The following is a 23509-nucleotide window of genomic DNA, read 5'->3' on the forward strand; positions in this document are numbered from 1 at the left end:
AGCATTCACTCTTCATTGCTCAGTGATGATATTCTGTCACTTACATCTTCCATATTTCATTTAGTCAGTCACTGGTTGGTAAACATTTGGGGTCTTTCCCGTTTGTTTTGTATGGAAGACTGCTACATGCTGGTACCCACATTTTCTATGTGACTGTGTATCTGGTTGATATTACAGAGTGTATTTGTGGCTTCTCTTTGATGGCCTGTGGCTGTGTGTCTACACACACATCTGAACTGACATCTCAGTTACTTGCTTTCTCAGGGCTGTGTTTTAGTTTTAGTTTTGTTTTTTAAATTTACCTTTAGTCCCTTTTGAGCTCCAACTAACTTGGTGACTCTGAAGAGACTTCATTTTCAGAGGTTCTTTATCTATTTTCACCCAAATATGCCAGGCCTGTTAAATATGGATTTATTTTAATACTGTTGCAATGTTTAAGTCTCTGAGACCTCTAGTATTTTGTGTTCTCTCTCTCTCTTTCTGTGTGTGTGTGCGTGTGGCGTGTGTGTGCATGCATGCGTGCATGTGTGTGTGTGTGTAGGGTGCGTGTGTGCATGTATATATATATATAGAGAGAGTGTATGTGTGTGTAGTGTGTGGGTGTACAGTGTGCATGCGTGTGTGCATGTGTGTATGTGTGTGTGTTTGCGTGTGCCTGCACATGTGTGTGTGTACGTGTGTATAGAGTGTGTGTGTGTAGTGTATGTATGTGTGTGTGTGCAGTGTGCATGCATGTGTGTGTGTGCGTATGTGTGCGTGTGCTTGTGTGTAGGCCAGTGAACAGCTTGGTCTTCATTTCTTCGGCTCCATCTGCCAGACAGTGTCTCTCATTGTCCTGGAACTGGTTAAGTAGGCTCTACTGTTTGGACAGCAAGCCCCAGGGATCTACCTAGCTCCACCTCACAGCATGCTTATTTGTATCCACTGTGATTCTACATTTGGTTCTGTTTCTCACTTGGCAGATTTGGTGTCTTTGAGATTTATCTGAACTGTTCTTTGGAAAGACTGGGCTGTTGCTAACTGCAGACAGGCATTCCACTTTGCACTCGCTGCTCCTGTCATACCCCATCGCCCTGCTGGGAGCTCTTTGTCACCACACAATGCACCATGGTGAAGCACTTGTTTCTCACAAGACTTCTCTGTGTTCTAACCAACCATTTGTGATTGATTGCTCACTTTCTTATCAGGCAGAGACAGCAAGACTTTTGGAACTCGGTGCCCAAACAGTCTAGCCCAATCAGAGAGCCCCAGGTCCCATTGAGTGGAAATCCTGCTTCAAAAACCAAGGTGAATAGCTGTCTTGATTACTTTCCCATCATTGTGACACACTATCTTGGGGGAAAAAAAACAGCTTAAGGGAGAAAGGGTTTATTCTAACTTATAGATCAAGAATGTAGTCCATCATGTCAGGGAAGCCAAGAGGGCCCCTGGTCACATCCCCTTTTACCTTCAGGAAGCAAAGTGATGGATGAATGAATAGTAGTGCTTGCTTTCTCCATTTTATACAGCTCAGAATACCCTACACTCAGAATGGTCCCACATGCAATTAAGACGAGTCTTCCACATCAACTACAGTGTTAAAGGAAGTCCAACAGACATTTTCAGAAGTTAATCTCAATCTCAACAGTCCCTCACAAGTGTGCCTGGAGGCCCGGCTTCTAGGTGACTTATGGCAGATGTCTTTCTGTGTGCTGTGAATATATTCTATGAAAATATGGACAGGCAGGAAAATCCAAACAGGGATAGAGAAAGGTAGTAGGCAAAGTCAAGGAGACTCCATGTAGCTGCTGAGAAAGGAAGACACCCAGGCATCATGGGTAAGCTGAGACCACGTGAAGATATACAGATAAATAGAAATGGGTTAATAATTAAGAGAGAGCTAGCCAAAAAGAAGCCTGAGCCATTTGCCAAACAGTTTATAATTAATATAAGCTCTGTGTGTTTATTTGGGACTAAACAGCTGTGGGTGGGACAGAAACTTCTGTCTACAGGTGATTCTAAATTCTGTCAAGTTGACAGCAGCTAATCACCACAGTGACTGCAGCTTCCACTTATACACACACTCACACATATCTGTACATACTGCTCCTAAGCATGTACAATCACACACAAAAGAAATTTGTTTATTATTTTATTTATTCAAGTAGGTGTAGTAGGAGGCAACAGGAAGGTCTTAGAAAGTGAGTGGCAGGGAAAAAGGAAGTGGCCTGGAAGACTCAGGGTCCAGAATGCTAAGAACCCAGTGAAAGCAGTCCCTGACAGATTAGAAGCACAGACCCCTGTGGGTCAGACTCAGGCTCTCACTAACAGACCCAAAGAGGTAGATAGTGGCCACCTGTGCCATCAGATAGGCAGCTACCTTTACAGGGGGCTGTTTACAGGGCCTATGAAATACATTTCTCCAGAGGAAGGGTGGAGACAGGACCTAGCTGGAGGGTTGTTCCAGAGAAGGAGATGAGGATATGGATGAAAGGGAGGGAGGGATTACAAGTATCTTCAGGAGACTCTGTAGAAAGGAGTTAATTCAGGGGCACCAGATGTCCTGGAGCATCAAGAAAATTGAAGGCCTAAGTTCAGAGATTTAGATTTTGCATTGGCAGCACACAGGGGCACAGCAGCTAGACTGGCAGCAGCAGGGCTTGCAGCAGCTGGATTGGCAGCAGCAGGGTTTGCAGCAGCTGGATTGGCAGCAGCAGGGCTTGCAGCAGCTGGATTGGCAGCAGCAGGGCTTGCAGCAGCTGGATTGGCAGCAACAGGGTTTGCAGCAGCTAGACTCACAACAGCAGGGTTTGCAGCAGCTAGACTCACAACAGCAGGGCTTGCAGCAGCTGGACTGACAACAACAGGGTTTGCAGCAGCTGGACTGACAGCAGCAGGGCTTGCAGCAGCTAGACTCACAGCAGCAGCAGGGCTTGCAGCAGCTAGATTGACAGCAGCTGGACTTGCAACCCCCACAGGAGCCACAGCCTCCCTTGCAGCCCCCGCAGGACCCACAGCCACCCTTGCAGCCCCCACAGGACCCACAGCCACCCTTGCAGCCCCCACAGGAGCCACAGCCCCCACAGGAGCCACAGCCTCCCTTGCAGCCCCCACAGGAGCCACAGCCTCCCTTGCAGCCCCCACAGGAGCCACAGCCTCCCTTGCAGCCCCCACAGGAGCCACAGCCTCCCTTGCAGCCCCCACAGGAGCCACAGCCTCCCTTGCAGCCCCCACAGGAGCCACAGCCTCCCTTGCAGCCCCCACAAGAGCCACAGCCTCCCTTGCAGCCCCCACAGGAGCCACAGCCTCCCTTGCAGCCCCCACAGCTGGAGCAGGAGCAGGCAGGCACACAGCAGCACACAGGCTTGCAGCAGCACACAGGCTTGCAGCAGCTGGAGCAGCAGCCCCCACAGCTGGAGCCACAGCCTCCGGAACAGCCACAGCAGCTCATGGTTCTGGTGTTGGGTTGAGGATGGAGTAGATCAGAGGAGCAGGTAGAGAGGGAAGTGTGCAGGTGTGGAGCCTCCTGGGTCTGGGGCCTTTATATCCCTGCCCAGGGTCAGGTGGGAGGTGACACATGGTCACTTCCTTGTGACTTTTTTGGGTTCTCCAGGTCCTCATGTTTTTCCCATGCAGTGACTTCCTTCTGGCTCAGCTGTACATCCTTCTCTTTGTTTTTTATAGTGCTGGATTTTGTTTTTTGTTTGTTTGTTTGTCCCCACCTTATTGGAGCCAGAGCTCCAGGTAGTTAGGGATATTCTCAAGAGGACAGTCTCTGCTGTCTCTGCTGACCATGTGACTCATAAGAACACCATGTTGGTCACATGTACATACTTTCATTGTTGACTGTTTGCTGATGACATTTATTTTATATTCTAATGTATCAAGTCACCTGTGGTGTTTTGTTAGAAACACTAAAGAAGAAAATAAACGAGTCACCACCCTGTTCCTACAGGTGGCACTTAGTTGCTCTCTATAAGCATGACATATACAAATTAAATAGACATTCCCAGACCTGTTCTGCCTCAGTTTCTCCATGCCTATATCAGCCTTGCGGGGGGTGGACTTTGCACAATTCCCCTGTGAGTGCAAATTCACCCCATTCTCACACCTCCAGTGGGATCCCTTTCCCTGCCAAGCCTGTCTGACCATCAGTCTCTGGATATTTCCCCATTGCCCACTCAGTGCCACTTCTCTGAGGCTGCTGCCAGTCAGAATCTGTGTCTTTGCTCATCTCGGCTCTATAGGGCAGATGTCCTTTCTGTTGACAGTTGGCTGCGTCTCCTAACTCAGGTGCTGGAAACTACTCCAATGCAATTGTGCTAAGGTTTCTCTGGGATGGTATCTTCACTCTCATGAATGGGTCCTTGCTGCTGTGAAAAGGGTTAGCAACTATGGTGGTATGGTTTTCTGCCTGTCATGTGAAGACATGGCCAAATAGGTTACTTCAGATGTGGGTAGCTTTATTTTCTTTTTAAAAATAATGTTTTATTTGTTTGTTGGCAGTTTCATCTATGTATATAATGCTTTTACTCCCTCCCATTCTCTCTGGAATCCTTCATCCTAACATGTCTATTTCCTTATTATTTATTTTCTCTCTCTCTCTCTCTCCCTCTTTCTCTCTCTCTCTCTCTCTGTGTGTGTGTGTGTGTGTATAGGTCAGTGGACATCTAGTGAGAGTTAGTTATCTCCTTCCACCAGTGGGTACTGGGAATTGAATTCAGGTTATCATACTTAGTAGCAAATGTCCTTACTCCTGGAGTCATCTCACTGCCCCTTATCTGCTTATTTTCATAATTTACTTAGTTTAAATAAGTTTATTTGCATGAACACAAGGATGAATTTATTTACCGAATCATGGTCAACTTACCAGAGGTTATATCGCTGAAGAAAAATGACTTTCTACCTCTGAGCAGCCTTTAACTGCCAATGGCATCACACATCACAGCTAGGCATGGAACTTAATATGTCCCTCTCCTACTTTGTAAGAATGTTGTCAGATTCAATATTGTGTAGGTCTTGTGCAGGCAACCACAACTGCTGTGAGTTCACGAGTACAACACCCCTGTCATGTCCAGAAGACAGTTTCACAGCCTCTCCCCATCCTCCTGTTCTAAGCTTATTTCTGTCCTCAGTTCTGTGATGTTCCCTGAGCCTTGGGAAAAGCAGGCTTGATATAGAGTTCCCTTTTAAGGCTTATTATTTAACAGTCATTTAGTCTCAACACTTTGACCAGCTAAGAGTTTCCGCATCAACCATTGCCCACTGAAAAAAAAACCTTCTCTGATCAAGGCTAAGAGCACCACCAATGGATGTGAATGAACATAAATATTCAGCAGGCAGTTTAACAACATGGTCATTTAGCAAAACAACAGTAATAGGTTCCCCCACTTGGGCCTACCATCTCCCCAGCTATGGACTTCTGGCCAGGTTTACAGCACCAAGTATAAACTCTCTGTGTGAGACAATCTAACTAGACAGCCATTGGTTAGCCTACAGCATTCATGCCACTATTGCCCCAGTGGGTTTACCTTTCCTGGGGGCATGCGGGGTCTTTCTCTCTCTCAGTAGGGTCTCACATGGTGCCCTAACTTGCCTCAACTTCCTGGGCTCAAACGATCCACCTGTCTTAGTTTCCTGAGTAGTTGAGACTATGTGTACTTGTCACCAGCTATGGGATGCCAGCCACTCTATCTGAGGTTTCCCAGCCTTCATAATGATGAGATTATTTTCTTTTCCTTGTAATTTACTCCCCTTTGGCATTCTTTTCTGGATGTCTAAAACGGACGGACGTGTTCCAGTCACTAAACCTTCGGAGATACAGGCTATTTCATTCAGCATGATGTATGTGTAGACAATATTGTCCTTGTTTATTTGTATTTGGTAGACACTGAGGCTGTTTCTATTTCTTGGCTGTTGTGTGTAGACTGAGGTTCTGTTCTGCCTAGTCCCGCCGCCTTCAGTCTCAAATAAATACACAGAGTCATATTAATTATGAAACTGTTTGGCTGATGGCTCAGGTTTCTTACTGGATAACTCTCTCTTAATTATTAACCCATAACTATTAATCTATGTATTTCTACATGGCCTTATCTTACCAGAGAAGGCTCCAGCATGTTACTCCTTCAGCAGGTACATGATGTCTCCTGGCGACCCCTCTCTGTGTCCTCTCCCCAGAATCCTGCTCATCTTGTAACCCTGCCTATACTTCCTGCCTGGCTACTGGCCAATCAGTGTTTTATTCATCAACAAGTAAGACAAACATATATACAGAAGGACATCCCCCATCAGTTGTGATTGGTACTAACAGGCTCATAACATGTCATGAGCAGGGGGGGATTTCAGGAGGGGAGTTGGTAACTTCATATATGGGAGTTTTACTGTTTGCCTACTGAATACTGTCCCAAATTCCTGCCATTGGTGACCCAGTTCCCATCTTGTTGCTAACATTGGTTAGGCAGGTATGGGTGTGATTTTGATCTCTCTTTCTGTCACACACACACACTCACACAGGAACGCATGCACGCACACACACAACACACATGCACATATATGTGGAAGCCAGAGATTGCTATTAGGTGTTTTTCTCAATCACCCTCCACTTTACTGAGTATCTCACTGAAGTTCACCAATTAGGCCAGTCTGGCTGGCCAGCAAGCTCTGAGCATCTTGTTTCTGTTTCTCCAGATTGGACACAGGTGCACGTCACTGTATCTGTCTCTTTATATGGGTCCTGGGGAACCAACTTAGGTCCTCATCCCTGTGCAGCAAGCACTTTACTGCCTGAGTCATTTTCCCAGCCCTTGCTTTCTTTCTGATTATTTTTTTGAGACAGGGTCTTACAATGTAACTGTGACTAGCCTGGAACACACTATATAGCTCAAGATGGCTCTGGACTCCTAGCAATCCTCCTGTCTCAGCCTTCTTGGCTTCAGGCTAGTCTTCTGGCCTCACTAAGTGTTGATCCTCAGGTTGGAAAGAGGGAGTCTGTTCTTGGTGTTGAAGGTCCTTACTGCATCCTTTAAGCGCTGTGAGGCATTGTGACCATCCATAGTGGCCTGCTATGTCACATCAGTCAGTGACCCCACTTGTTTATGAAACATCCTCTCCAGCTCACTCTACTTCTCCAAAACTTCATCTGTTTAGTGTCTTCAAGGAACCAAAGATCATTAACAGCATCCAGGGAGGCAGGAGAGCTTGACACTTGGACCCATGAGAGTTTTCTTCTTGGGCATCCTGGCAATTTCAGCTCCATGGTAGGATATTTGGATTCATGATAACTGGCATCTCACAATGGTTCCCAGAGCTCTGGAGACCTGGACATGGGATGTAGCATCTTCCATACCTCTGCTAAGATATGCCAAGGGCCAGGGGACCCCAAGTAAGAGGTCACATGTTGAATTTTTAGCTGAGGATGGCTGGTCACAGCCTTCTGTAGAGTCCAAATCCATTCTCCTGCACCTCCCCAGGAAAGTGCCTCACAGAGTTTCAGCCTTATGAGTAGTCACATCTTTGGCATTCTGCAAATGTCTATGGAGTTTCTAAAGGCCAACAGAGGAAGCCGTGGTCCACAAAAGAAGCTGTGGCCAAGTCCTGTCACTATAGGATCAGGCGCTCTGGGTATCTCTGCAGCTGCTTGGCTGTCCCTCCCTCTCCATAGGCTGTTTGCAGAAACCAGGATGTTCTCTAAGCCCAAATGTGTTGTAAGAGCCTAGGCACCACTAGAATTGCTAGGATTTATTAACTCACTAATGGAAGCAAGTAATTGCATTCACATGGTATAAGCCTCCCTGTGAGAACAGGAGCCCCAGAAAGAAACAGAACAGATGGGGCCGGCTGCTCAGAGCTGGAGACTTGCCTAAGGACCCTGCTAGGCTGTCATCCTGCTGGTTAGGGCAGGTTCCCATTTGTCACACAGGAAGCTCTCTGAGCCTGGCTGTCTAGGAAACGCTCCCCTAAACCAGGCCCTGCTCATCTGGTTCACTCTGTTGTTCTGTGTGGTAGTGACCGTTATGAAAACCCAGGGTAGCCAGAGGCTCTTCCAGACTTACTGCTCTACCCTGTGAGTCCAAACTGTGTGGCAAGTGACATTTCATCACTGACGACATGTTCCCGACTCGCGAGAGAGGAGGAAACTAGTCTGAGAATGAGCCTTCAACCTCAAGACCCTGAAGACTGGGTGGAGTCCTGTATTTCTGGGAGCTGACAGCAGGGGGCAGAGTATCCCAAGCTTGTGCTGCCACAGCTTCCTTCTAGGCAGTAATGAGCAGTAGTAATATTAAAAAAAAATCTAATGATGCTGGTGATTATTAATTAGAATATGATAAACTGACAATGTAACTATAACATGAATAATATAATGATTATGAAATAATATAAGTATTATAAAATAAGAATTGATGGTGGGTCGGGTGGTGTTGACTCACACCTTTAATCTCAGCATTTGGGAGGCAGAGGCAGCGGATCTCTGTGAGTTCCAGGACAGCCAGAGCATCAACACAGAGAAACCCTATCTTGAAAGACAAAACAAAAAAGAAAAAAATTGATTGTGGTAATAGTATAATCACTAATATATTACACATTGATACATTATATATAAACCAATATGTTAATATATTAACATGTAAGCAACAAGATATTAATGCATTAGTGATAATATATTACTATATTAAGAAAATTTTGACTTGTACTGTCACATTAATATTGTAATAATTACTTTATATTAGTTCACATTAACAAATAACAAGTACATGCTATACTACCACATTAAATAACCTATTTATATAATTTATGTAATTCATAAGACAGTTAAGAATATTAATACATCAGGGCCAGGAGATGGCTCAGCAGTTAAGAGCATGTACTACTCTTGTAGAAGACCTAAGTTCATTTCCTAGCACCCAGTGCCCTTGGAAACGAGAAGAGGGCATCAGATGCCTTTGGAGTTAGATTGCAAGCATTTGTGAGCCACCTCATGTGGGTGCTGGGGATTGAACTTTCATCCTTTGCAAAAGCATTACACACTCTTGACCACTGAGCTATCTCTCTGGCTCCCCATTAATAAAATAAAAATGGCATGATGGAAGTGATACTATAAAAGAACTTAGTGTCTCCCACAATCAATCAGAGGTGTGAATGTGAATTACTATGTGTGACTGACATTCCTACAGACTGATCCTCCTTCTCCAAAGGCTATTTTACCAAGTGTACTCACTGCGATTGGCCCTCTGCAGGCCCGGGCACCTGCTCCGTGCCTTCCCTTGTTAACTGTCTTAGGGGATAGCTATATTACTCTTTTTAGTCATATGCAGGTCAGCCGTAGCATAGCATCCTACAATTTAACATATTATCGATGATGATAGGAGCAAATGGATTAACAACAAAGTGACTGACATGGCAGTGCAGGACGGGTGTTCTCCCTGTGTAAGCAGAAACCACGCAAACACCTGTGAGAAGGAGCAGCAGAAGGAGACACAAAGCCTGTGACAGAGAACAAGAAGGGCTGGCTGTCACACTGCAGGCGCCGTTCTTAGAGTCACACTGGTCACTCTCTGTGTGACTCACGAGGGCAGTGGTATCAAAGGCAAAGCAGCCATAGGTGAAGCTCAGGAAATAATTTATGCATCCAGTCCCATCCAAGGGAAGACTGGTCATTCAGAGTCGGATGATGGGGGACCTATGGCATGGGCAAGGATGTCTGTGCCAGAGAAGAGAGAGGATGCAGGAACAGTGTTGACTGCTTATAGAAGCCAGGAATTTTGGACCCACCAGGAAGGAGAAACACTTCATGAAGTGTATGAAAGCAGGAACCAAGCCGGATGGCAGTGTCATAGAGCACTGTGTATGACAGGTACAAAAGGAAGATTAGAAGGGACTAATGAGAAGGAAGTGGTGGAGGAGAAATTTCCTTTTAAGTCCAGAAACTAGAGTACTGTCGCCCTTCCCTCCAGTTCAGTGGGTGTCCAACAGCCACGGACACTCATGGGACCAAACCAGGGTGGGTGTGCTGGTTAGCTTTAATTGTCTACTTGACACAGCCCAGAATCACACAGCAGGACAGTCTTAATGAGGAATTACTAGATCATATTGGCATACTTGTCTGTAGGGAATCGTCTTAATTGTTAACTGATGTAGGAAGACTTAGCCCACTGTGGGTGGCACCATTCCCTAAGGAGGTACCTGAACTGTATAAGAATGAATAAAACTAGCAAGCAAGCAAGTAGGAAGCATTGGTGCATTTGTTTTGTCTTCTCTGGGACAGCTGCTTGAGTTCCTGCCTTGACTTCTTCTCAGTGATGGACTATAAGATGGGATTGAGACAAATAAGCCCTTTCCTCTCCCTTGTTCCTTTTGTTCAGTGTGTTTTATCATAGCAATAGAAATGTAACTAGAATGGAAATTATGGCAAGAGGAAGCTGCTCTCAGACAGTGTTCCCACAGAGGACAGACTAGCACATGGTGTATTTGTGTTTTGCTTCAGTCGCTGCTGTGACTGTATGTAGCTGCTTGATGGAGGTGGAGCGTGGGCTGGGACCTCTGTTTCTGTGAATAATATAACATGATGCTGACCCAGAGGTATCTATGCTGGGGAGATTGCTCCTTGTCAAGGTTCATAGGCTACAACACCTTTGTAACACTGAGGGCAGAGGCGGAAGTGACAGCAGCTATAGACCCGAATGGCTCCCCTGTCAGGGTCCTATGATGTTTACAGTCCTCATGTGACCTGGCTTGAGTCTTCTGAGCCCTGAAGGACAGGAAGAGATTGTATCAGCTTGTAAAACTGACCACAGTCCCGATATTATTCTGACTTGAAGTTCTATTGTCAAATTGCTTTTTAATTCAGCTTCACACAAATCCTTATATTTACCTTTATTTTTAAATAAGTTTTAGTACGTTTAAGTGTGTGTGTGTGTGTGTGTGTGTGTGTGTGTGTGTGTGTGTGTGTGTGTGCTGCCTGTGCACATGCCATGGCTCATGTGTAGAGGTCAGAGGACAACCTATGGTAGATAGTTGGTTCTCTCCTTTCACCAGGGACGAAAACCAGGCCATCAGGCTTGCTAGCAGGTGTGTTTACCTGCTGGGCTATATCTATGGCTCACTCCTATCTTTTCCTCCGATTTACCCTTGCACATAGAACTGCTGTCCCATGCAGGCTCACCAGTTGTCGGTCTAGACTCTGTGAGCTCCCACAAGCTCAGGTCGGCTGTCTCTGGCAGTTTTCCTGTCATGATCTTGACCCCCCCTCATAGAGCCCATTCTTGTGGCATTTTAACGAAGAATGTGTCTAGCTTTAGCCCCTGTCCTAAGAATTCGCCTGAGGCTGAATTGAAAAGCAATGGACAAACTAATTCCTTTTTGGGAATTTCAGAACAACCTAATATTGACTTTGTGGACTGGTCATCAGAAATCAGTCTTATGCAGGAATACAGTGAAAAAGAACAAGTGGGGGGGGGGGGAAGAAATACAAATGTAGTTCAGAGAGAAAATGAGCACCAGGGAAATTTAATGTCAGAACCAAAGCTTGGGCGAGATAAGGGTAGGAAGGAGAGGCCAGATCTTAATCATCATGAATTGCCCTCAGGATAAGCCCCACCCAGGAAAGCTTCCAATTTGAGAAAAGAAAAGGAATTTTCATTCCCTAGAAAGGGAACATGGCAGTGTTATCTATGTTGATATTTTATTTATGATCTAAAAAATAAAGCTTGTCTGAAGATCAGAGTGTAAAGCTACCCAGGCTAGTTAGCCATAGAGGCCAGGCAGTGGTGGTACACACCCTTAATCCCAGCAGCCACACTAGTTAACCATAGGAGCTGGGTGGCGGTGGCGCACGCCTTTAATCGCAGCACTAGAGAGGTGTGTGAGGCGGGTGGAGACAGGAGTGCAGGGTATCAGTCTGCTGTCACGCTGAGGACAGGATCACCCCAGCCTTGGTAGAGGCAAGAACTCTAGTGGCCGGCTGCTTTGCTTTTCTGATCTTTAGCTTGAACCCCAATATCTGGCTCTGGGATTTTATTATTGGTGCTACCATTGTCCATGTGGCTTTGGCTTTTGAGTGATGAAGGACACACACACACCCCACCCCACCCCACACACACGGGACTGGAATCTAACCCTGCATTTGAGGAGAGCCACTGAGGCTGGGTATATGGCAGAGGAGTTATGACAGTGTGAATGTGAATTACACTGGATTACACTGGATACCCAAAATCTTCTGTAGGCTGGAGCCATGAGGTATCTGCCAAGGAGGCTGCACACAGGGACTGAAATCACCCCAAGAGAGAGACATATCTCTCAGGCAGCAAAGCTGGGAGAGAGAAGCTGTCTACGACTTCTGAAATAGTAAACTTAATTGGATGCTTTCTTTAATTAGTTGTCTTGGTCACGGTGTTTTACCACAGCAGTAGAAACTCTAACTGAGACAAGGGATGCAGGTGCATCATTGAGTGAACCCAGTGCGAGTGTATATCCAAGTCAATAAAGGGGTATAAGTGTGTAATTAAGCCAATCCAGGGGCAGAGGTGCACAACCAAGTCAATTTTAGGGTGCAGGGGCGTAACTCAGGCAACCCTGGGATGCAGGTGCATAGCTGGGGCAGTTCCTCTCAACTAGAGGTTGTCATTCTCCACATCTCTCTGACCACCAATTTCCTCTTAAAGCCTATAGAGATGAAATCTGCACTTTAGCAGTGTTCATGGAATTGCACATTTACGATTCCCTGGTGTGCTGGACCACGAGCTGTGAATACCAAGTCTCTTAAGTAGTTTTCGCTATTTGTTTTTGCAGTTTTCTATTTGCTTCTCCCAGAAGAATTTTCGAACACGGGTGACTGCTCCTCCAACAAGGGAAGACGCAGTCCCAGAGGTGGAGCAGTTTGGTTACATTCCCTCTGTCATAGAAACCGAGCATCTGGGATTTAAATCAAAAGTCAGAGTCGCTCACAGCCCATGCTCTCTTGACCTCCAGAGTAAACTCTCAGTAATGACACAGGAAGCAGACCCTATGGAATTGGAGATTCCCTTGCTCTCTTCCTTCATGTTAAATACTGGAGAAGGGCTTTTCCCAAGGAACATACTTAAGCGATAATGGATACATTTCCCAAGCTGTCTCATAGCTATCACCTATTGTGGATAAGATAGTGTGTTTTCTTTACATTTCCCACAGATAAAGTAGCTGAAGCAAAGCCTCACTCACCTCAGCTGCTGCTGGTAAGTAGGTCTGCAGGGCAGGCATGCGTTTCCCATGTCCTCCACTAGGTGGCGCATGACATTTCTAACAGTGGCTTAGGTCCTTTGAATTCACAGACCAGGCAGGCACTTCTTGGTGGTCAGATTCAGACGTGGACAGAGACTTAACTAAGGTAAATTAACTGATTGACTCATTGTTAGGTTGAAATTCTGGGAATAAAAACAATGTCTTTCACTGGTCATGTGCTTCAAACTAAGTAGGATGGGCAGAACAAATGATCTGCCCCAGAGAAATCCCCTAGACACAGTAAACCCTGGGGGAAGCTATGAGGTGGATTTATAGTAATATCCACTTCTTTATCCAAAGGTGGTTTTCTTTTTTTTTTTTAAAGAATAAATTATCTATTTGTATTTTATGTACATTGGTGTTTTACCTGTGTGAAGTCAGATCCCCTGGAATAGTAGTTATAGACAGTTATAAACTGCCATGTGGGTGCTGGGAAGTGAACTCAGGCCCCCTGAAAGAGCAGTCAGCGCTCTTAACCGCTGAGCCATCTCTCCAGCCTCCTGAGGGTGGTTTTCTTGAGGGACCTAGTTTGTCATCCAGCTGAGGATGCCCTTGAGCTTCTGATCCTCCAGTACCCACTCCCAAGTGCTGAATTATAGATGTGTGCCCCCATGCCCTGTTTATGCTGTGCTGCAGACAAAACCCAGGATTTGTTCATGCCAGGCAAGCACTCCACCATTTTATATACACCGGTACACCTGAACTCCCCGAATGCCAGCTTGCTGAGGCGGATTTGTATGTCAGGGTGGGAGGTGGATATGTGTACAGAGGCTGCAGCTTCCCTTGCAAAGCCTTCTTTGTTTGGGGGAACACTGAGAAACACATTAAGAGTAAGATGGGGGGGTGTCATGAGATGCTGAGAAGTGATGGCTCTGCACCCTGATTTGTGAGTGACCCTAGCACAGGAAGACCCAAGGACAGTGAGGACGGACTTGTCACCAGTGTCATGACCCATCCCCTGACATAAATACCCATGGCACTCCTGATGTGATGGTAGGAGTTCACCTTATCACACTGGCTGCCACAGCAGCAGGACTGGCAAGGTATTCCAGGTAGGAATTTCTTTTTCTTTTCCTATATGTGTGGACATGCCTGTGATGTATGTGTATGAGGGTACATGTGTGCATCTCTGCATATCCATGTGGAGGCCAGAGGTATGTATACCTTATGTTTGAGACAGCATTTCTCATTGTACCCGGAAGTCACCGATTTAGCTAGACTGGTGAATTCCAGAGCATCCTGCCTCTGCCTCTCCAGTGCTGGAATTACAAATATGAGTTTCCATGCCCAAAGTTTAACTTAGGCTCTGGGGGGGTCTGAATTAAAGTCCTCTGGATCTGCATATGTGACAAGAGCTTTGCCAACTGAACTGTCTCCCCAGTCCTGTTTCCTTTTCATCCAATCTTGAAATATATTTCCCTGGAATGTAAAACTTCAGGAAGGTGGTAGTGCCTAATTACAGCATCTGGGAAGGTAGAGGTGGGAGGATTGGTAGTTCAAATTCATCTTTGCCGACAAAGTGAGCTTGAGGCCAACCTGGTATACTTGAGAAAACTACATCCAGCCAAGTGACTGTTAGGCAGATTTTTAATTTTATGTATGTATGTATGTATGTATGTATGTATGTATGTATGTATGTATGTATTTTGAGACAGGGTCTCCTTATGTAGGCCTGGTTGTCCTAGAAATTCCCTATATAGACCAGACTGGTCTTGAACTCAGAGCTCCTCTTGTCTTTGCATCCAGAATTCTGGGGTTAAAGGCATGTACCACCATGTCTGGGTGAGTCCATTTTTAACCTAACAACTGAATCAGCCTGGAAACCCTTGCCCTATGATCTCTGTGGAGAGCTTCCACACAAAAAGGAAGGTCATGTGCTTGAAAACATGACCAAGCATCACTCCTAAGCCCAGCACTCGGGAGGCCAAGGCAAGATGATTGCAAATTCAAGGCCAGCTTGGGTACTTAGCCAAACTTTGTCTCAAATATCAAAACGGAACACCCCACTCCTTATAAAAAATAATCCCACCACATGTTGCCCAGTGGGGACAGCCAGGCATAGAAGGTCACAGCCTATGTTTCCACTTACATAGCCTGTCTGGAGTAGGGAAAGCCCAGAGACAGGAAGCAGAATGGTGGATGCCAGGAGCCAGAAGCAGGAGGCTGGGAGAGACTGGTGGAGGTAGAGTTTAGAGTGAGGGAAAGGTTAGGGGTTGGGCAAGGAGTTGACTACACAATATTGGAGATGTGCTGAACATGGCTGAGCTGTTCCTATTACATTTTGTGTACTTCTACTCAAATAAGGATGAAGGGAGATTAAGGCCCAGTGGATAGAGTGCTTGCTTACCTGCACAAAGCACAGGGCTCAAACCAACCACTGCACAGAACAAATACGTGGGCCATGCTTGCAATCCTAGCACTTGGAAGTGGGAGAAAGGAGGGTCAGGAGTTCTGGATCATCCTCAGCTATGTGGAGCTCAATGCCAGCCTGGGTTATGTGGACACTTGCATCAGAAGAGAAAAAGAAAAACTGCAAGAGGAGAAAAAGGGGGTTTGGAGGCTCACCTCTGATCCAGAGCAAGTCCTTGCAGTTTAAGTGGCCTCTGATTGAGCACTCCATCAGGGCTGCTCAGTCTCAGTATTCACTCCACTATGTCTGCTTGGAGAGTCAGGTCCAAGTCCACCTGGGAAGTGACATTTCCAGTGCTGGGGTTTCTGTGGGGACAGAGCTGTCATCTAACCATACTGCCCTGTTGCAAGACTCCGTTGTGGTGAGCTTAGGTATGAACTGACCCACTTGCCTTGCGATCAAGGCCACCTGTCACCTCTCCTTCCTGAGACTGTTCCATTTTTATGTCCCTCTCTTCTTGCTGTGGGGAGAGGGGCACAGCCCAGCTATACCTTCCTGGTGTCCTAGGGTGGAATGTGAGGTCCTATTCCACCTTTTCCAGCCAGTCCCATCATAGTTTTTGACATGCTGACCCCATTGTTTCCAAGAATACTGTATGTCTGTATATCTCCAGTCCTTTGCCCAGTCATATGACCAGATTCATCTGAGCTGGATCTGCAGCCTTCAGTAACCCCCAGATAAAAGGGTATAGGATACAGGAGAGAGTGGTTCATTTCAATAGAACCACTGACCTAGTAGAGGGCAGTATACTCCTGGCAAGGAGGGGATTGGTACACAGCCTCAAACATTCAACACTCAGTGATTAATTCACCCAAGCTGCAGGCCCCAGGCTCACATGTGCTGCCTGAATAAAACAGGCCTTTATCAGCTCAGCATTTCAGAAGCGTCGTCTATAAGCGGAGCTGTGCAGCTTTACATCAGAAGGCTAGGTTGATACGAGTGTTCTGAATTCCCCTGCTTGGGTCTGTCCCATGATATTGGATGGAACTACTGTAGCAACTACCACAACAGGTGGATTTAAGGTCAAAGGCCCATTGTTTTATGTGCCAGAGACTGGAGGGCCAAGATGGAGGTGCTACAGGACTGGTACCTCCCAGGTCCTCTCTCCTTGGCTTTCAGAAAGTACTTTCTTTCTGTGCCCCCATATGGACATTACTTTATTTACTTATTTATTTATATGCATGTATAGACCTAAGTTGTCATTTCTTTTTTTTTCTTTCTTTTATTTTATTTAATTTTATATAACAAAGTCCAATTAAATGAAAACAAACATTTATACACAATATTTGGGAATTTGGGCGTCGTTCTTTCCAAACTACTTCCTGCTGGTAAGGGGCGCTGTCTTGGGGGATTCGAAGAAGATTCAGATATCCTAGCTGTAGTCTGTAGGGCTGTTTTTGTCCAGCTGTTTTGAATGTAGGATTAGCTTGTACTCTGCTTCAGGCGGTCTGACATGATCAAACCACATTAGTCTGGAAGGAATCCACATCTTTTCATTTTCTGTGGAAACAAAAATAGAAATCCTTTTCCCCAGTAACTTGTCCTTCAACCTAAATTTTGGAGTCAACGCATTTTTTTAATTTAATTTATTATTTTACATGTCGATCCCAGTTCCCTCTCCCTCCCTCACTCCCTCCCTCCCCCCCAGCCCTCCCTCCCTCCTTCTAAGTTGTCATTTCTTAGGTGCTGTTCCACTTTGGTTTTTGAGACAGGGTCTCTCACTAGCCTTGAACTCCTTGAGTAGGCTAGACTGGCTGGCCGGTGAGTCCCAAGGATTCTTTTTGCTCAACCTCCTCAGTTCTGGAATTATAAGGACATGCTACCATGCTTTACTTTAAACATATATATTGTGTGTGTGTGTGTGTGTGTGTGTGTGTGTCTGTGTGTGCCTGTGTGTGTGCAAGTGCACATGCTGCTGAGTGTGGGTGCCTGTAGAGGCTAGGAGTCAAGCCCCTTGGGGCTGGAGTTAAGGTCGTTGTGAGCTTCCTGGCATGGATGCTGGAAACTAAACTTCAGTCTTCTTTAAGAGCAGCAAGTCCTCTACCCTCAGAGTCTTCTTTTTACATGAGTTTTGCGGATGGGAAAGCAGGTCCTCATATTGGTATTTCAAGCACTTTGCCAACTGAAACATCTCAGCAGCTCCTAAATCTATCTTTTAATTCAGCACAAAGAGGGTATAGCTACAGGGATTGGCACTAACTGTGGGTGTCAAAGAACATGAACATCTGGAGACCCAGGCCAGTCATGTGCAATGGAGGATATGGAAAGCAGGGGCTGGTCTCCCACAGATTGACTGTTCCTCTTCTGGACTCCACCTGTAGGTCCCCACCAATCTCAGGGGTTGGGCTAGAAGTCCTAAGCCTTGTCTTCTTTCACAGGTGTGCCCAGATGGCTAGAGTATTTATATGGCTGAGCTCATCCCTCTCCTTCCCTGGGGGACAATGACACGAAGACACTAGGACTCATGGAGGTGGACAGTGAAGGGCATGAGTGGTTGCAGTTGGAGCAGGTGGTCTTGCCCCTCACGATGGTGGTGGCTCTCTTTGGGGGTAACAGGCAGCAGTGTAGTCTGCTGGCCCCTCTGTTTCCATTTGGCCTATGTCCTCTGCCTGACCACTGCTGACATCCTCAGTCTCACCTGCACCATCGGGGTCCTGCTGGAGGACATGGTTAGACACCATCATGAGGTGGTGTGGCATGCTGCTGTGGTCCTGATGCCAGTCTCCTTGTTCTCTGACATAGCTAGGAGCGTGGAGAACTCCTTGCGTATCCTCTTTTCCACTTGTTGCCTCATGCAAACATCTGTGGTAGTCAGTGCTCTGAGCTGGTCCTGGCACTTTTCTCTGCATGCAGGCCTTGAGGTCTGTGCCCACTGTGCAGAGGGCCTAGCCTGCCACCCATTTTACACAGGATTTATGATATTTCACCTGTTGACCTTCTCTACAATGTCCAGGCTGATTCAGACCCTCCATGGCCTGTGCCAACCCCAGTGGTGCAAACTGGCCAGGATTTACCACAGTGTCTGCATTGTGGCCACCACTTTCCTCCTCTGGAGCCTGTTCGTGTCTCTTATCCTATACGTTCCAGAAGGGAACCTGAGCCTGGCCTTGGACCTCCTGTGTCACCTGTCCAGTATGGTCAGCACAGCTCACCAGTGCAGTTTCCTGGCTGGGTCCTTCCGGGAGAAGAGGCACCAAGAATCACTGAGGACAGTGTTCCACAGGGCCTTGATGGTCCAAGTACAGGAGTGGGGTGATCGGAGACCCCAGACACACCATCTGCAGGAAGTCTCAGCCTCAGAGTTGGGGGTGAATAATGTCCACCCTGTATGCCTCCTCTGCGAAGTGCAAGAGTGACATGGCCTGCAACCCAGGGCTATGGTGCCCAAAGGAGTCCTGTCAGGAGAACATTGGAAATCATCCGAGATACAAGGGGCCATGTTCTTCCCACATTCATCACCTACCTGTTTGGGAAAAGCCACCTTGCTGAGTCAAAGGCTAACCAAACACTGCTTCATCCTGGTGATAACCCTTTTCAGTTCCACAGAGACCCTCTCCTGAGTCTCCCAGGAGCCCACTGACCATGAACTTGCTATTCCTTAGCACACAAACAGGGCGACACTGGAAGGAGAATTATTTTGGTGACAGAGATGATTTTATTGAAGGAAAAGATTGCTGTGTTCTAAGAGACAGGGATAAAAATGGTGCGAAGGGGGTGCCACTATAGACTCTGCTGGCGGGAAGAAGGGTCTGATATGGTCAGAGTATTGCTTTTACCTGCTAAGAAGCCACATACATACAGGTGTCCTTCACTAGGTGCTGCAGATCTATAGTATCCATCATCTCCTGGGAGGAGTGGACAGTGGCCAAGAAAGAGCCAGAAAGTCCTATGGCCACCAGCTTCCTACAAAGCTGTGGCTGAGGAGTAGAGAAAGCCATATCTCAGAGGGAGAGGATAATATCTGAGGGAGTGTTCTATGAACAATGAGAATAGCCAACTCCACCCCTACTTCATCTGACAGCCAGATTGTCTGATATCTCAGATCTTGCATTGGCAGCACACAGGGCCACAACAGCTGGACTGACAGCAGGAGGACCCACAGCCTGAAGAGCAGCAGGGTTTGCAGCAGCTGGATTGACAGCAGCAGGGCTTGCAGCAGCTGGACTGACAGCAGCAGGGTTTGCAGCAGCTGGATTGACAGCAGCAGGGCTTGCAGCAGCTGGATTGACAGCAGCAGGGCTTGCAGCAGCTGGACTGGCAGCAGGAAGACCCACAGCCTGAAGAGCAGCAGGGCTTGCAGCAGCTAGACTGACAACAGCAGGGCTTGCAGCAGCTGGATTGACAGCAGCAGGGCTTGCAGCAGCTGGATTGACAGCAGCAGGGTTTGCAGCAGCTAGACTGACAGCAGCAACAGGGCTTGCAGCAGCTGGACTTGCAGCCCCCACAGGAGCCACAGCCTCCACAGGAGCCACAGCCTCCCTTGCAGCCCCCGCAGGAGCCACAGCCTCCCTTGCAGCCCCCACAGGAACTACAACCTCCCTTGCAGCCCCCACAGGAGCTACAGCCCCCACAGCAGCCACAGCCACCCTTGCAGCCCCCACAGCTGGAGCAGGAACAGGCAGGCACACAGCAGCACACAGGTTTGCAGCAGCAGCAGCAGGAGCCACAGCCCCCACAGCAGGAGCCACAGCCTCCAGAACAGCCACAGCAGCTCATGGTTCTGGTGTTGGGTTGAGGATGGAGTAGGTCAGAGGAGCAGGTGGAGAGGGAAGTGTGCAGGTGTGGAGTCCCCTGAGTCTGGGGCCTTTATATCTGTGCCCGTGTTGCTGGGATCCTGGTCATTTCCTTGTGCCTTCAGGCTATTTCCTTAATGTTGTGGTTTTAGTTTGTTGTGCTAATTTCCCTGGCTTTCTGCTGACTGCATGCACTAGTGATGTTTTTTAGGTTTCCAATTTTGATCTCTTCCTTGTTCACAGTAACTTTGGTGTCTGTTTCCTAGATATTCCTGGAAGATGCTCACCTGCTGTTTGCTTACTTCATGTGACTAGGGGGTGACAGTATCATGTGCAGGTTCTTCTATACCAGCTCTATTTGGACTTTTCTTCCTAGGTTCACATTTTAGAATTTTTAATGGCCTCAGACATGACACTCTTTCGTGGAACATCTAAAAGTTACCTTGTTCAGAATTAGAGGCTTTATAGATCTGTGTGAACTGAGCATGCTTCACTGAGGATGATCATGGGTTATCTGGATGGACCCACATGCACTCACTCAGGTGCATTCTTAGTAGAAAGATATCTGACACCAACAGAAGACAAAACGGTGTAGATAAAGCAGAGAGACTTGAAGACCCAAGTGATGGGATCCCATGCCATCAGTGTCAGCTCTGAGGAACTGAAAGAGACAAGGAATATACTTTCCTCCAGAGCTTCTAGAGGGGCCATTGACAACCCGATGTCAGCCTGTGACACTGAGATGGACCCCAGAACTGTTATTGGTATGTTTCTGAGACAAGTTGTACATTAGCTCTGTAGTTATCAGATAGTAACACAGAGTTTGACATTTGGAAATGGGATGTTGCTGTAATGAGCATCTAATAACATGGGGTGACTATCATCTATCCATCCATCTACCTCATCTATATATTATCATCGTCTGTCTGTCTGTCTATCTCATACGTGTGTATCTTCCATCCACCAGCCATCTATCTCTGTCCCTGGCTTTGATGTGTAATTGATGATATTTTCTGCATCTGACACACACAGTCTATGACTCTGACAGTTGCTTCTTTCTGTGAACTGTCATTGGGTGTGCACTGCTTACATCAGTTTACTGGTACCTCTCTCATCACCATCACTCACTCTCCTTGGTTCTGTCAATTTTCTTCCCATCGTAACAGGAACTCTTAACCTTGAGTGACCCCCACACAGTGTCTCTATTCTTTCATGCCAGATCCAGTCTTTAGTAAACCCATGTGAGACGAATCTGTGCTGATATGTATAATTTCGTTCTTTGTACTGCTGAATAATATTCCACTGTAGACTGTGTTTCTTCGTTCACCTCTTGACTGACATTTAGGTTGTTTCCACTTCTTTTATTTTTTTAGATTAATAAAACTCCTATGTACATTTGCTTTGTGGATATACACTCCCCTCTTTTTTCTCAGTAAATATACATGTATTGGAATAGCCAGAATAATTTCAGTCATCCAGTAGGTTTTACCCTACAGCAGCTAGAGAGTAGAGCTTCAGTGGACCCACATTCTTGTTAGTATTTGCCATTGTTATTTTTCTTAACTTACTAATTCTAGGGTCTCATAGCTTTAAATTCCCTGATGGGAACTGACACTGAATATTTTTCATATATATATATTTCCTTTCTACTTTTTATGTTTAAAGAATACTCTTTTAAAAAATTGAATTATATTATAGTTAGCTTCAGCTGTGAACTTGACACACCTGAGAAAGGGGAACCTCAACTGAAGAATCGACTCTGTTTGACTGGTGTGTGGCTGTGTCTTTGGAGCATTTTATCCCTTGGTAATTGTTGTAGTAGGATCCATCCTGTTGTGGGTGGTGCCATCCCTGGACTTTGGTCCTGGGTTTCATAAGAAAGGAGGCTGAGCAAGCCACAGGAAGCAAGCCAGTCAGGAGCACACTTCTGTGGCTTCTGCTTCAGCTCCTGCCTTTAGGTTCCTGCCCTGAGTTCCTAACCTGATGTAGCTTCATAACAGACTACAAGCTATAAGATAAAATAAACCCTTTCCTCCCCAGGTTGCTTTTGGTCGTGGTGTTTATCACAGCAGCAGAAAGCAGACTAGCATAGAAATAATCTGTATTTATGGCTCAGTCTTTTTTTTAAAAAAATATTTTATTATTTCATGTGCATGGGTGTTTTGCCTGAATATGTGTCTGTGCACCACATATGTGCAGTGCCCTCAAAGGCCAGAACTAAAATTTCAGAAACCATGTGAGTGCTGGCAATCGAACCCAGGTCTCCTGGAAGAGAACCTGGTATTCTTAATTGCTGAGCCATCTCTCCAGCCTCATAGCTCGGTATTTTTATATCATATATTAGAAATCTTAGGCTACCTCCAAGCTGTAAGAATTTTCTCCCAACATGTTTTTATTTTTCTGGATTATTTCTCACATGGGTAACCATTATCTAGTTTCATTTTTTGGAATGTCTTCCTTTTTTCCCAGAGTGGCTGCATCAGTTTAACAAATTTTACAAAAACATTTGCTTGGCCTTTAATTAGGATGACACCAAATTTATAGACTAATTTTGAGAGAATTCATAGTATTGGGTCATAGGCTATATCTTCTTTTATTTGTGTTGACTTTAGTGTTGTTTTGTAGTATTTATTGCACAAATAAATGGAAGATTTTGTTAAATTCATTCACATGCTTTTCACACTAGTGTTGTAATATTGATTTCTGTAAACCAAGCTTAAATTCATTTATCAATTCTAGTATATTTTTGTAGATTTCACTAAATCTTCTATGTTGACAATCAGCATCATTTTTTTTGATAAATTCTGTTTTCCTTGATTTGTAGTCCCATCCCCCTCACACTCCTGATAATCTACCCTTATACTTTCACGCTTTCTTGGGGGGGGTGACCCAATGAGTTTAGTTAGGGTTGCTTATAGGAGAATGGGTGAGGGATTATTCACAAGAGCATAGACACCTTACTGGTAGCTACACAACTGAAGAAAACACCTCTACCTCTCCAAGTAACCATTAACTGCTTGTATGTCCTCAAGGAGGGATGGGGTCTAGTAAGTTGTTCTCCCTGTGACAGTGACAGACCCAATTATGTGCAGGTCTCATATAGTCAACCACAGCGGCTGAGTTTTCTCAAGTGCAA

The 23509-nt window shown here is 46.0% G+C and overlaps 1 protein-coding gene across 1 annotated transcript; it reads right to left on the reverse strand.

Moving 5' to 3' along the window:
- Positions 1-19649: 19649 nt before the first annotated feature.
- On the reverse strand, positions 19650-20356 carry LOC127227812 (keratin-associated protein 5-5-like). Its single transcript, XM_051192137.1, has one exon. The coding sequence runs from the start codon at positions 20354-20356 to the stop codon at positions 19679-19681; it is 678 nt and encodes a 225-aa protein (XP_051048094.1). The 3' UTR covers positions 19650-19678.
- Between the last annotated feature and the right edge of the window lie 3153 nt (positions 20357-23509).

Source organism: Phodopus roborovskii, unplaced genomic scaffold (assembly GCF_943737965.1).
Source record: "Phodopus roborovskii unplaced genomic scaffold, PHOROB, whole genome shotgun sequence".
NCBI classification, from domain to species: Eukaryota; Metazoa; Chordata; class Mammalia; order Rodentia; family Cricetidae; genus Phodopus; species Phodopus roborovskii.

Excerpts from the sequence above, each read along its gene's own strand:
- LOC127227812 (XM_051192137.1), bottom strand. The coding sequence starts at position 20,356 with ATGAGCTGCTGTGGCTGTTCTGGAGGCTGTGGCTCCTGCTGTGGGGGC.